Source organism: Oryzias latipes, chromosome 15 (genome assembly GCF_053564925.1).
Source record: "Oryzias latipes strain Hd-rR chromosome 15, Olatipes_Hd-rR_3.1".
Classification (NCBI taxonomy): domain Eukaryota; kingdom Metazoa; phylum Chordata; class Actinopteri; order Beloniformes; family Adrianichthyidae; genus Oryzias; species Oryzias latipes.
This window is the reverse complement of record NC_136251.1, coordinates 20,047,810-20,063,064: the sequence shown is the minus strand read 5'-3', so window position 1 is coordinate 20,063,064 and position 15,255 is coordinate 20,047,810. Positions and strand designations below refer to the sequence as shown.

Here is a 15,255-nt window from a genome sequence, read left to right as displayed (position 1 = left end):
TGCTATCCTATGGGGTCAAGATGACCATTGACTTGTTCTCCCTACCATGATAAAGGTGAAGAGGATTTCATGTAATCCATGGAACCATGTTTATTTCAAGCATCAATTGTAGTCAATACAATGAAAAAATCACACAAATTCTTCAAACTCATTACAAAAAAGATGAAATGCATAAATAACAAAAAAAAAAAAACCTGACAAAAACAAAGACACACTTAAGTCACATTTTCTTAATTAAATATCGTGATCATTAACTAAAGTCAAGATTTATGCTTGAAAAGAATTGGGAAGAAGCGAGTTTATATAATCCCTCCCCTACTTCATTATTTCATTTGATAGTTTTGCACAGTTTTCTTAATCCGGTTCTAATCAGATCAAATGCAGATTTTTGCAATTAACAGAATCGAGTGCTTATGATTGATTATCTTCAGAAAACATTCATTCATGTTTTCATTAAAAAGTACCCTGAATCAGATACCATGTAACAGATATGTAGTACTCATTGATTATAACAATTATTATACAATTTTATATTATTCCAGATATCATTGCTTCACATTGCAGATCAAGTTATCAAGTAACTAAATCAAGTGCATTTTGATTATCCTCAGAAAGAATTCTTACATCTTTTCAGTAAACATTAATGATTCACACTTTAGTTAATCAATATTTATTAATCATTGATCATCATTTGAACACATTATCACATTAAACCAGGGATTATTGCTACACATTGTAGATCAGTTAAAGAAAATCGATATCTTATTGGTTGTAATTTAAACATTTCAATAATCATTATTGCCTATTACAGTGTAATAGTCGTTGGTTGTAATTAAAAGAGCTTTTATTTTTTCACCACAATCAATGTGTATCTAGAATTATTCAAACACGTGTTGATCTTTAACTCTTAACTCTTATCTTCATTTTGTGATATCAGAGTTTCTTTAAGGATCGTCTTGAATTTGTCATGGTTTGAGTTTGTTTTGTCTTGGTTTTTGCTTTAGTTCTTGTTCTGTCTTGTTTGAGTTCTGTTTCCTGTTTTATTTTGAAAGGTTTCCTGTCTTGTCATGTTTTTGAGTTTTACTTCCTTTGGTCCCCATCTGCCCTGATCGTGTTCACCTGTGTCTTGTCTGCCCTGTCTGTATATAAGTCTTGTCTCTGCCTTCCTCTTGTGCTGGTCCATTAGCTTTTGTCATGGTGTTTTCGTCATCTTATCTTAACGGCCTCATGCCTCGTCCTCCCTTCATGCCATGTTCCTTGTTTCATGCCACGCCACAGTGAGTTTTGTTTTTGGTTTTGTCATCCTGCTCGGCAGCGCTTTTTGTTATTAAAACCCTCTAGCCCTGAAACCGTTTTGCCTCCCGCTTCTGCATCTGGGTCCTACCGGCTCTCGAGCCGCCCACACATGACAGAATTTTTGAATATTTCAACATTGTTTGAGCTCATTACTCAACCCATTCCAAAGTTTAGTGCCTCACACTAAAATACAGAAACTTTTCTTTGTGGTTCTTATCCATTTGATCCTGAAGTTCCTACATCCTCTCAGTCTGTAGCCCCCTTCATTTTCTAAGAACTGTTTTTGGATGTTGAATGGTAATGATTTCCCACTGGCTCTGCACAGACATTGTGCAGTGTAAAAATCAACAAGGTCAAACAGTTTTAAAAGTATGGATTGATCAACTAATTGGTTTGTATGATCATGATAGCCAGCTTTCTGTACAATTCTAATGGCTCGTTTTTGAAGTAAAAAGAGGATGTAGTGAGCTCCTATAATTATCCCCCAAATTTCTATACTGTAGGTAAAATATTGTAATATTTAGGAGCAGTACAATAAATATATACTGTTGTATTCTTATATATGTTTAGATTTATTTATGATGGAAATACTTTTTGAGACTTTAGTTTGTATGTGTCTAATGTGAGGCTTCCAGCCTAAGAATTTGATTTCTGAAACACTTTCAATTGAGACATTACCGGTATTTATTTTAATTGAGAGCTCGGTATTGGCGTTGTAGTTACCCAAAAACATCACTTTGGTTTTATCCAGGTTCAACATGTGTTCACCATATTGATAAGTTTGCTATGATTGTCTAGAATAGTGTATATTTGTTTCATCAGCAAATAATTTTAGTGTTAAAAGTTTTGAAACATTCAATAAATCACTTATTGTCATGGTGCCTCTGTCAGCCTACCTCCCCCCTCCCTGCTCTGCTGATTGGAACTAGCTGCCCTTCATCTCATCACCTGCAGACCTTCATATGGAGATCCACCCCAGCATTCTACGCCAGTTCGTTACACTCTCCGGTGCTTATGCCTGGCCACCAAGTCAAGCCTCGTACTTACCTATCCTTGTTATACGCCTTCAGGTCTTCTCCTCCACGGGTGCCGCTGGTTCCTCCCCGAGAACTCCTCGCCTCCATCTGCTAAGGCCACGAAGTCCTCCTCACTACGCTCTGGTCCCGCTGGTAGCGTTTACCACTAGCTCCTACCACGCTCTCGACCTTCTTCGATGCAGTCCTCAAGACGCCGGTTCGGATGCCTACAGCGATCCACGTTCCATACTTACCTACTACTCTCAAGCTAACTTAATATCTATCTTGGACTTTCCAAAATAAATCTATTCCAAGATTTTCGGGTCTGAGTTTACTTCCGGGTTGTCAGCAACTGGGTCTGCCACGTCATCGACGCCATGACATTTATGTAAAGATTGCAAAGTAGCGGGCCCAGAATTGATCCTTGTGGGACACCACAACCTATCTTTTTTGCTTCTGATGTAAATTCATCAATATTGACAAATAGTTTTCTTCCTGTTTAATAGCTTTTGACCCAAGTTAGTCCTCTTATCCCATACACTTGCAGTTTGTCAAGTAGGATGTCATGATTGAGAGCGTTGAATGCTTTTTTAAAAAATCAATGAAAATTCCAGCTGACCAAAGCAAAGGAAATTGAATGGTTTAAAAGGAGAAATAAAAACAAACCAAAAATGACATGCATGTGGGTTTAAATGTTACCTAACTGTTTGAATACATATATAAATGTGCATGTTTATTTGTGTTAAATACTCATATAATACAAGTCATATATTTCTGTTTAATATCAGTTTTATAATGTAAATTGAAATGAGTTTTTAAACATTTTAACTAACAATTTGTTCATTTGATTTTTTTTGTTCCAATGTTAAAATCCAAATTTAACTATTTTTTTCATGTTTTTATGAATTGGTATTAAAACTAAGTGTTTTTTTTTGACACTGCATTTTTTTTGCCTGTCTAATGTATTGTGTTGAATATGACAAAATTACTGTACTTGTTTGCAGTGTACAATAATGAAAAATGTACACGACCCAAGCATATCTAAGCCGATTCCCCACGCCCCCTTTCACTATCTAGATGACCCGAAAGATATTATATCACACAATCACCAAAAGAGATGATGGTTTAAGAAAGTATCATAAAAGTTAATAAAAAACAGAGCACCGGGAATGAAAATAAGGCAAGCCATAAACCACCCATGCCATCAGAATATGGTTGTTATGTACAACTGCAAGCAAAAAACCATAAAACAGAGCGGCTCACTATAGGCAGAATACCACAGCATAATCAATAAGGGAGCCCAAGCACTGCTAACAGCAAATGTCCCAGATGCCCCATCAGGGGCTGAAATAGCAGCTCATCTGATCAAGAACTCAATCAAACCCAGGTAGAGATATGCATCTGTTTGGGAAACCCCAAAGACAACCAACACCAGGAAATTAAACAGCAAGCATTCCTTTTGGAATGACTGATGTGACTTTCAAAATAAAATCAGCTGTGCTTATATAAAATGAAATTCAGAAATTCCAAAGTTGATATTCAAGTTATTTTTTATTTTAATCTGGAAATAAAACAGACTGACTGCACACACAAAATTTTCAAACAAAATACATTAGTGTTGCTACTTTTTTGTTATGTAATTTGGGGTTTTAATAAATTTATTGTCTTAAGTTTAAAATCCAACTCCGATCATCTTTAGATCTATTGTAAAAGTTTCCCAATGGTCTTTTGATTATGATTATGCAGTTTTTAAAAAAAATCTGTGCCGTGAGGACATAGTTTCTGCAGAGCATAAATGCTGTTTTAATTTCCTTTATATGTGCCCTCCAACAGGAGAAAAAAATGTCACAAGAACATGTAAAAAAAGAAAAAAATCAATATTTTTATTGTAGTGGGTCTTTAAAGATTGGACATGTCAACATAAAAGACACGTGTTTTCATTACCACATGAATAGCAAAAAAGTCCAGATTTAGATAATTATTTAAGGGAATCAACCTGTTTTTTAATTGATAATAAGCTTAATATAACCAGCTGGATAATTTATTTAGCAGAATCATATATATCAAATTAAAATATGTTTCCCTGTGTCATTTTTTTCCTGACATGTTGTTGTGTTACCTCACTACACTTTTTTTGAGGTGCAGCCAATCAAATCATTTATGGCCCTCAGCCTGTTTATCTTTCATAATTTGTAATTAATGTGTGGTACATAATGTACGAGTCCAAAGAACAAGACGGATAATAAGTCAAACGTCAATAATAAATAAATCCGTTTATTGAACAAGCAAAGTGGAAAATATTAGCAGATTAATGAAGACTCATTTTAATAAATGCGTGCTTGTTTTGTGGGGAAACATGTGATCTGTTGCCTCCATTTACGGTCACGTGGATGGCAGCAGCCTCTTGGTAGCTCACAGGCTGGTTGCCATGGTGCTCTGGATTAATTGGAGGCCGTGGCCTTGTTTGAGTTTTCAGGGAGCACACACTTCCAGCATTTGAGTTTAACTGACTTTACCTGAGTACATCCAGTGTGGAAAGAAGGGAACCTTTGGTCGCTCAACTGTGGAATGTGTCAATCAGGTGTGAATATAAAGAAGGGGATCACTTTACAACCTAAAGCTGCATGCATGTTACTAAATGTCAAACGGGAAGACCTCTAAAGTTAACCATTACCACACAATCAGTGAGATTCAAATTTCTTTCAGCTGGCTGCTGAGTCAACGTCACGGTCTGTTTATCAGCAAAGGTACATCTATGAAGGATTTTGCCTAAACAGACTTTTGAGTTTTGCCCAGTTAGATTGCTTCATGTGACATGATGACAAACACAGCAAGGACAAAGTCCAAAGCAGATGAGGTGAATGCCCTGAGCTCACACAGCAGCTTCACACACAACAGCCGCTGGAGACACACAGACGATGTCACGGACAAGGATTACCAATATTACCTAAATGTTTTTAATGCTTTTCTCATTGTAAACACTATTTGAAGGTGAATAAAGGAGCTTTTGTGGAGTTATGGTAAGTAAGGTTTGATATTTTCTCTCTTAAAAGAAGATTTTTGTCTTAAAAGATCATGTTGGAGTTAGTTTTAAACATTTTTTTACAGAAAACATCATGATTTTTAATGAACAGGTCTGCAAACCTAGATCGATTTGATTTTTTTCTTCTTTTTTTTTATTGCAAAATACCAACCGAGCTACGCCAGAAGATATCATAGTTTTGACCTGCAGGATTATCAGTTAATTATTTAAGACTAAAGCTTTTGAATAAAAAAAATATATAACCCTCAAATTTCAAATGTTGTTTAATCATGTACACTAAATGCACATTTTACCGCTTTGGCTGTAGATCACTGACGCCTGCAACCCAAGCAGCAAACTCTACACAGAATGAGACCATGTCTTCCTGGGAAAAGGTCATCCCTTTTCTTCTTATTCATAACATTTTATTACGGTGTTAAAGAGTGACTGTTGAGCATGACTTGTTCTCTACAGCTCAGGCAGATGGAGGACAGAGTGGTGCGTTTCAGTGGTCAAGAGCTTGTCTTCAAACCATGCGCTCAAGCCCCTGATTCCCACCTTCTGCCTGGTGGTTGTGCTGATCTATGGCCTGGCTGACCGACTAAGAAACTTTGTTGCGGGCATCTTTATCCCACAGTACCACTTTCCATATCCTGTAGCTCTCTCCTTTGCGCAGGTTAGTGCCTCTTTTGAGGGATTTTTTATCCTATGAAATGAGAAGGAAAAAAAAAGCTAAAAAATTGAGGTGATAGTGAGGAAAGCCAGCCAAAACAGTAGAAAGTCTGCCAAAACAGAAATTCCACAAGGTAATTTACCTGCCGGTTCTGTTGACACAGAGCACATTATCTATGGACTTGTTTGCTTAAGCTACATTAATATTTGTTGTATGATGGCTAACAGACTTAGACAAACAACCACTACTATTTATCTTGTTACTAACCTAGTTTCTGTCACGGTAGCAGTTATTATTAACAGCTTTTTTGTGGACATTTTTATTGTTTTATGTGTGTCTTGGCTTATCAACATGAAGAGTGTGTTGGTTCTGAGGGATACCTCAGAAACAGATTAAGCCAGATCGTACAGGAAGACAGCAAGTGTTGAGTTTTGATAATTAGCAAAGCATGATGGATGTTTAACTAAATGGTGATTTAAACTGCTGACAACATAAAGTAAACATAAACGGTCAGGAAAAGTCAAAGGGAAACATTTCTACCTGTCCTGTACCAGTTCTTGGCAAAAATGTACCATTTAAGGATTTAAGTCACAACATTTTTGGCATATAATTGAATTTTTTAACTGTTTTGAACATTCTGGGTCACTAAAACCCTTTTTTTAAATCCCTGAGGGAAATCCAGTTTGTCATTATAGTTTATTCTCCTTTCCCCAGGTTCTGGTTTCTCTCTTATTCCTGAACCTCCTCCATGCTCTGAACCTTGTGGCTCTCAAACCTTACTCCAGGTCGCTGGGTGAGCGGCTGCTGCTTCCTGCCATCTGCAACAGCGCTCAGGCTGTGCTGACCATGTGGGCCAAAGCCAGCAGCTCCAGTGCCAGCCTCTTCCTTGTAACAGTTCCTCTCCTGCCCTTAGTGACTCTGGCTCTTAGTTTCACCCTGCAGTTGAGGTCTCCACCATCAATCCACTCCTCTGTTCTGATCTCCATCCTGAGTGGGATGGTTATGGTCATCACAGGTAAACTATTGTGCCTTTTTTATACAAGTTCCCTCACTTCTTGTCAAATAAGTCGCATTTTCTTTCTGTCCACAGCATCCAAAGGTCTTCAAGCCATTGAGCCTCTGGAGTACATCTATGCGCCTCTGGCTTTGATCCTTCACAGTATCTCTCTTATTGGCTTGACTAAAGTTTCCGAAGCGGAGCGCCATCGCCATCCGGATACCCAAGCCTCTGCTTTTGACATCTACCACACCCAGATGGTCAACCAGAGCTGGCTGCTGGGTTTCCTGTGGCTGCTGCACCCGGACAACCCCTGGCAGGTGGTGAGCCAGAGCAGCTGGCACAGCCTGCTCTTCCACGGATATCTGCTGGCCATCATCCTGCTGGGAATGGTGCTCAACTTCACGGTCGGCATGTCCGCTCTGTGCGTTTCGCCACTTGCTGCAGCACTACTTTACTCAACCCGGCAAATCGTCCAACCACTGTTACAGCTTTTGTAGATCCACTACGCTCTGCTGAAATTCTCTTTTTTCAAGTTTCGGTCCAAGTTTCCAAAGATGAAGGTATTCCAGCAAATTAGAATTGGGTTAAATGTTTTCCACAAAAAAGGACAGTAGACAATAATTAACCAATTATCACTATTTAACTGCGTTGTGGGTTGGACAAGAGATAGTCAGATTTTACAGGCTTATCATAAATGCTTTACATTTATTACCATTCTCTTGTATCTTGTAAAAGGACTTAATGCATGTTTAAAGGCTTAAAGAAAACATACTTACTCTTTTGGGACGGGGGTGTGGTCGAGACAATTGGAGGTAGAGACAAACCAATACTCAGTTATTTTCATCAAATATGAACAAACATCAAGCCCCCAAGAAGCGTTAGACAGTATTACTTTAGCTTTTAACCTAATCACTGAGTCCTGCAGTTCTCTTTATCTGTGGTTGCAGTCGCACAGGTCACAGGTGGGTTTTAACCCTTTGACGCCTTATGTTGCTAATTCGCAACATCTAATCCAGGACTCCGATTAATTTAGCGCCACCTTATACAGAAAAAAAGGAGGATATTTTTTATGCAGCAGTGGCAGTTGAGCAGGTCTTCCAATAATCGTAGGGTCGGCGGTTCGATCCCCGCTCCTCCCAGTCAACTGTCGTTGTGTCCTTGGGCAAGACATTTCACCTTCCCTGCCTCCAGTGTGGCTCCACTGTGGATGTGCATAAATGTCCTGGTGATGCTCAGAGGGACCGTAGGCGTGAACTGGCAGCCACGCCTCTGTCATCACCAAGTATACATAAGGAGTGAATGAATGATGGACACATTGTAAGCGCTTTGAGCGTCTGGAAAAGCGCAGATACATCCAATCCATTATTATTATAACTTTTAAGAAATTCAGGCATGAAGGGGTTAAAAGAAATTCACAAAATTACATCGAGAAGATTGGATCCCGTGGTCAGAGAAGGGACAAACCTGATGACGCGTGCACAACGCCCTGTCTGATCTCATCAAGATCACAGTGTTCTTTCAAAAGAATTCTTGATGAATAGTTTCCTTTAGGCTGCCTGATTTCTAAGCTGTGAAATCCTGACAAAATGTAATATCTGCGTCAACATTATTACCTAATTATAAAAGAAAAGGCTCACTTTGGCAGCAAATGTTTAATCTTCTGAGTCCTAATTACAGTATTTAAGGGACCAAAGTCCCACTTTTTTCATCCAGCATTTGGTTTCTAACCCGTCACTGTCAGGGTTTGCCCTTAAATGAATCGGAATTCTGTTTTTTCAGATGAGGAAGGAAACCAACAAACAAACTTGTTTGCACTTGACACAGACTGTTGGACTCAAACTATGACTTTTTTTCTGCTCATCAGTGTTAAAAGAATATTTAAACTAATTTAAGTGAATTTTGAACCAGTTTGGTTAGGGTTGCCCTTAAATGACTCACGGCTGTTGTGCCTGATGAAGACAGGGACTTCTAATGGAAGAAGAGTGGGGCTGCTGTTCTCAGTCAGTTCAGTTGAATGTGGAAATAATATGTGTAGTATATGTATTGCAGTAAATTTCATCTGCATGCATTCAATAAACTAAAAGGAAAAAAAGTTTTGCTAAAATGTCTATTTTTTTATAACAACAGTTATCACACATAAAGAGACGTTTTTATTTAAACTGGTATTAAAAACAAGCATGGGTGAAGCATAATGGATGACTTTAATGTCACTTTAAAGATGAATTATGTAATTTTTTGAGCTAAATGTCTTGCAGAAATTTGTTTTTCATTTTTTATTCAATGGGCAGTGGAGAAAGGAAGGCCTGTTGTTAGTTAATTTGCATGGTATCGCAAAACTTAAAAAATACTTCAGTTGTATTTTATTGACTTTGACAGTTGTTTAATAGCTAGACAACAGTGGATGCAGTTGATTTTTCCCTTTGCAGAAGCATGTCTGTTGAAATAAACAATCGTACTTGCATGTGTACCATATTTCTTAGGACAAGTCGCTCCAGATTTTAATTCACAGCAGCCAAAAAGTGATTTGAAAGGCAATAAATGGAATCGTTAACAAAGATGGACTGAAAGCTGCACTAGCATAACACATTGACGCTTATTCAGCTTCATTTAACTTTGGAGGAATCTAATATATTAGTGCAACATATGAACACTGATTGAGACAACCATAGCATAAAGAACATCCTAACAAGTCAACTAAACTCTTTATATAACTAAATCTGTACAATGAATCATTCCATCAACACTTCCACCCCAGGAGATTCCACAACACGAGAAGCATTATAACCCAATTCAGATTTTAATGTACAGTACAGACCCAAAGTTTGGACACACCTTCCTTGGTCTGTACTGTAGGTATAAAGCTGTGTAGGATAAGATGAGACCGCTGTAAAACAGTATGGTGCAGCCCTCCTCCACTTACTGTTATTTATTACTTAAGAAAGTTTGAATCACAAGACCAAAATAGATGTTTACACACATTTTATTCGGGAATAAAATAGTCACCACATCTACATTTCCAGGGGGAGCCAACACTTTTTTAGGGATTGTGAGCTTTTTCCGTTTGTGCTAACAGGACATTTAATATTGAAAAGATTCTTTTGACATCACACTCTGCTGTGTGGCTGATTAGGCTGATTATCAGCTGAACTGATTTTCCTTTCCTCTGAGCTAAATCTGTTGTTTATGAGGGGTCAGAGTTAGCTGGTAGGTGTACGCCGAGGCTCTGCAGCAGGTTTGAAGCGGGCCCAGCCAGCCCAGCCTGACAGCTGAGAGACTCCAGCAGGTTGGCCATCAGATTGACGTCCAAATCCAAAGGCTGTGGTTCCTCCATCTCTTCTGATGCTCCGCCTTCTGGAGAACGAGGGGCAGCGTTCTCGGAGCTGGGCTTGCTGAATTTCTACAAAAATCATAGACAAATGTTTGTGTTTTCATAATCATGCATGGAACATGTTTTCAAGTGCAAGCAGAGAAGGATTTACCGTTTGACTAAAGCTTTGCCCGACATTGGTGCTCATCAGTTCCTCATCCATTTGGTCCATGTATTTTTTGATGCTGTCAAGAGTTTCCGGCCCACTCATCTCTGCGTGATCAGACGAGCTTTCCTCGTTTTCTTCGACGCCTTCTTCCTCGTCGTGGTAAACATCCTCATCGTCATCCTCCAGATCATCTGAATCTAGTTCTCTGTCTTTGCTTCCTGACAGTTGAAGGCAATTGAAAACAGTTGAACGTTTTATCAGGAGGCAGACGTTTGACAGTCAGAAATGCTTCTACAAACCTAGGAGTTGGTCGAGTGCGCTGACCATGGAGTCTGGGTCAAACCTAAAAGGCCGGGTTGCACTGCTCCTAAAAATAAGAGGTGTAACGAAATACATCCTTCAAATTATAAAGGCAACAACTTCTGTTCTTCAGGTAAACCACAAGGAGAAAAACAGTTTATTCACGTGCATGGGACTAAAACATTAAAAAAGTGAGGTCCTGCATTTGTCTCACCAAGGAAGTTCAGCCCCCTCGTGGGAGGACATGGTGTTGAAGAAGTCCTTAATCCCTTGACTGACTGCCACCAGGCTGTAAGCGGTGTCCTCCCCTTCGGTGCCTGTCACCTCCACGGTCTCCTCTGCTGCGTTACTCGAGTTCTCCGTCTGTTTGATGGCGCTGCAATTTCTGCCAACATCCGTTCGTCCTCCACTTCTCTCCTGCAGCAGCTGCTCCAAACCCTGAGCGGTTATATCCAGCCAGCTGTCACCTGAACAACAACACAAAGAGAGAGGAAGTCACACTTTCTAGCTACATATATATATATATATATATATATATATATATATATATATATATATATATATATATATATATATATATATACCAAGTTAATTAACAAGGACAAAAAAAAAGAAACATATGCAACTTCAACATGCATTTCTCATTTGTCATTCTGTTGATGTTTAAGTGCTCCCTCTAGTGGTTAAAACAGGCAAATGCATTCTCCCCACCACACGTGAAAAGTGATTGTTCTGCCACAGATGTTTAGAATTTATACATTTAATTACCTTATTTATTTCATAATTATACTATAAATGTTGAATACAGAAATATGTTCCATCTACTTTAAATTTAACAACTAATTGAAATTATATTGTTAGCTTCTTTGTGTTTTTTTTTCAACCTTGTCATTAATAAATCCTTTAAATCCAAGATACAGATTAAGGGAACGAATCCCACATAAAAAGGAGGTTCTACTCACTGTCCTCTTGGGGGAGCTGTGACTCAAGTTTTTCCAGATCCTGCATGTTAATAGGTCCACAGCTGTGCAACACCTGGAGAACGTCCTCGCCGGGAGAGAGAACGCTGAGAGAACACGCATAGTTCAGACTGATACGCTTTGGTTTCAAAGGCAGGTATGTTTATTCATCTTCTAATCCGTTCCCTTTCGGGGTCACTGGGCTGCTGGAGCCTATCCCGGTCACTTGTAGGGGGCGAAGGCAGGGAACACCCTGGAAAGGTCTTCAGTCTGTTGCAGGGCCACAATCACACACCAATACACACTGACATTGACACTTAGGGACAATTTAGAGTAACCAGTTACCCTATGAAGCTTTTTTTTTTTTTGGACGGTGGGAGGAAGCCGGAGTACATGGAGAAAACCCACACACACACAGACGCACGCACGGGGAGAACATGCAAACTCCACACAGAAAGGTCCCCCATTGATGCCCTGTTTCAGGTCCCCCAGCCGGGACTTGAACCGGGGGCCTTCCTGCTGTGTGGGGCTTTGGCAGTCATGACAAACAAAAAAATAAATAAATAAACACCCAACTTGAAAAGTCCCCTAATCCCAGTACAATCGGGCCTCTGCTGGATGCAGAGATTGCTTCTTGTGCAAAATAAAGCAAGTATTATTGATGTGGCAGCTTCTGGCATGTTCATGATTACATCTCACCTAGATTTTGAAGCAACGGATTGTTTGAAGAAAACTTCTGCTGATCTTAAAAGCTCTTTAAACCGGGCCGAACCTTCCAGCTCCCCCTGCATTTGGAAACGAATTTAACAATTAATTAAAAGCACTGAATAAACAAATCATCCTCATGAATGCATTTCATAAAAAACAAAACTGTTAACAAATGTGAACCAACCCGGAAGTAGTCATTCTTTTGGAGACTTTTCAGGAAGCTTTTCCACTGAGGGTTACAGCTGACAGCAGCGTCGTCGGGCCCTGAAGAAGGAAGTCTGCACCTGGAGCACAAAATCTCAAAGCCGTGAGCCTGAAAGTGGAGCCCAAACACAGACACGAGGCTTCGTGTTACACAGAAAACACAAAGGTGTGTGCTCACAACCAAAGCATGCGAAGATGAAGACAAAGAAAAAGGATTAACCAGTTTCATGCCAAGCTCATGGGCTTTGTAGTGAGGATGAGTGCGCGGAGGAAGGTTAAAGCCACTCCTCCGATCTGGCGTGAACTGCTGCTGCTGCAGCTGGGCATAGAGGCAGCGGGTAAACGTAACCTGGAAATGAGTAAAGGTGAATCTTAGAAGGTATTCTGTGCTTATGATATCAAAACTGAGCTAAAACCTCGTCTGCATGCTCATCCAGCAGAACTCGGGTCGTCGTGTCATTACCGAGGTGAGGACTCTGGTGTCGGGGTGAAACGTCTTGAAGCTCCGACATGCCTGCAGGTCGACTGGATCTCTTAAATAAAAAGCTGAGACGGCAGGTGCCACCAGGTCAGGACGATGCGCCAACACGGTGGCGATTCCTGCCGGTATGAAGCAGTGAGCACGGTGGAGGCCGCTTTTTATCTTCTCTGGGTATCTGAGGAGAAGCAAATGGTTTTTGGTTTGGAATTCAATCCATCATTTACAAAGATTTAAGTCAGCAAAAAACGTATACACTCTCACATTATTTAACCCACAATGATATGATGTAAAATTTAGCGGCAGAAATACTAAAAGGTCTTCTTTATGCATCACCCCACAAGTCTTTTTCTCAGGGCTGAACGTATCCCGGGGCTTGCTTGGCAAGCTTCTGGGTGAGCAGAGAGAAGTGCGAGAGCCTGTTCCACACTGGGGACCACATTACGTGGGAAGCCCACAGAACTCGATTTGGAAGGGCGAGGAATGATGTGCAACTCTCCCCTAAAGAGAAAAACCTGCAAAAGATTGAAAAAAATTATAATAATTAACACTTAAACTATCGAAGGTGGGTTGTCACAAGCTATACATTGACTTCAGTGGGTTTTTGCAGAAATTGTAAGATTTTATTGCACAAGACTTTCTACCCCTGTTCATTTCAAATGAAAAAATCAGAACTTTTACTCAGCTAAAAAAAGAGCTGCATCTATCTAAAAAAAAATATATATTATAATAGATTATAATTATAATAAATCTGTTTCCTTGTAAAGGAGCAGGGATGCGTTGTGAGGTAAAAAAAAACAAACTTTAAAAATAGGGGAGATTTGGTTACATATTTTTATCAAGTCAAAACACAGGTGTTAATAGAATTTATTGGTATCAATCAACAAATTGAAAACATCAGAAAAATCCAATGTCATCCATCCCTTTTTATTCTTCACATCATATTGAAAGCTCTCCGGTTATAATTATTTTAAAGATGCTTATCAATATTTTGCAATACTGCAACATATTACATTTTATCATCTGTTTTTCTGACTCAAGAGGTTTCACTATAAATCTGATCAAAACTCTTTCTGAGAGTAATCCATCACCTTTCAAAAGTATAGAAATATGATATAAAACACACTATTTGCCCCTCTGTGTGTCTGACTCACCCTGTTTTCACTTGTATCGGGGCTCAACCATTTGGGAAGATAATCTGCAGCTTCGATGAGAATAAATTCCCCGTCGTTGTCTTCAACACTGAGTAAAAATTAATTATATTTGGGAACAAACCAAAGTAATGTTGGCAAGAATTAGTTTAAAGAAGAAAATATAACTTCAAATACATATATATTCTTCACCTGACAACCAGATCTGAGAAAGTCTTTGTGATCTGCTGCAGAAGGTAAACGATAAACCACTCATCCTCCACGTTGTCCCCAAACTGAGTGATGCCTCCAATGTGAGCCGGGATGTCTCCTGTTTGCAAACGGAATATACAAAAGTTAATAGTTAGAAAGCTATTAAAGTGAACATAGATCATATAACCATCCATTACCTTTGGATGGATGATACTTCAGATTGAATGGTTGATGTTGCCAAATATATTCCACCAACATGGGGGCAAGCTTTGCAAAAATCTCTCCAAGCATCTCTTTAAGTCGTCGCTCGTTCTGCTGAAGAGTTGAATGATCCGCAGGTAGCAAGAAGAGATTGTATTGGACCATATCATCCTGAAATACCCTTCTTTGTAAAAGATCCATTTTTGTTCAATTTCTGTACTTTTGCACGCAACCTGTTGGAAGGAATGAACAATAAACTAGTGTGCACGTGCGATAAGCAAAGTAAGGTCACAATGTATGTCCAACTGCACAACACAACAGAGAAAGAACTAAAGACAAGTTACCACTGTAGTCCGTTTACAGTTAGCTAAACTCAATTATTACGTAACGACGTAATTTGCATAAACATACTTTAGGATTGAAGCTTACCCTGTCTTACTATAAATTACGTTGATGTGATTGAAAGAAAAAAATAATGACAAAAAATTCTTCAATCATGTTTACAAAACGACACATCCACGATGCTTTCTGCCACTGATTGATCCGTCGGTAATATCAAGCCGACTACACTCTACAACC

The 15,255-nt window shown here is 39.2% G+C and overlaps 2 protein-coding genes and 1 long non-coding RNA gene across 3 annotated transcripts; 2 read left to right on the top strand and 1 right to left on the bottom strand.

The window, feature by feature from the left end:
• Positions 1–902: 902 nt before the first annotated feature.
• On the top strand, positions 903–3,245 carry LOC144984176 (uncharacterized). Its single transcript, XR_013647867.1, has 3 exons — positions 903–1,277; positions 2,188–2,287; positions 2,367–3,245. It is a non-coding gene; the product is annotated as an uncharacterized LOC144984176 (long non-coding RNA).
• A 1,917-nt stretch (positions 3,246–5,162) lies between these two features.
• On the top strand, positions 5,163–9,468 carry si:ch211-248a14.8 (solute carrier family 35 member D3). The gene is made up of 5 exons (XM_004077313.5): positions 5,163–5,332; positions 5,663–5,729; positions 5,809–6,010; positions 6,722–7,022; positions 7,098–9,468. The coding sequence occupies exons 2-5, from the start codon at positions 5,704–5,706 to the stop codon at positions 7,502–7,504; spliced, it is 936 nt and encodes a 311-aa protein (XP_004077361.1). The 5' UTR covers positions 5,163–5,332; positions 5,663–5,703; the 3' UTR covers positions 7,505–9,468.
• Positions 9,469–9,969: 501 nt separating this feature from the next.
• On the bottom strand, positions 9,970–15,244 carry ecd (ecdysoneless homolog (Drosophila)). Its single transcript, XM_011484361.4, has 14 exons — positions 15,106–15,244; positions 14,673–14,909; positions 14,476–14,593; positions 14,287–14,374; positions 13,469–13,647; positions 13,118–13,310; positions 12,875–13,003; positions 12,635–12,763; positions 12,442–12,527; positions 11,746–11,849; positions 10,998–11,250; positions 10,783–10,850; positions 10,487–10,701; positions 9,970–10,404 (listed from the first exon to the last, which is right to left on the bottom strand). The coding sequence occupies exons 2-14, from the start codon at positions 14,875–14,877 to the stop codon at positions 10,189–10,191; spliced, it is 1,983 nt and encodes a 660-aa protein (XP_011482663.1). The 5' UTR covers positions 14,878–14,909; positions 15,106–15,244; the 3' UTR covers positions 9,970–10,188.
• Positions 15,245–15,255: the final 11 nt, after the last annotated feature.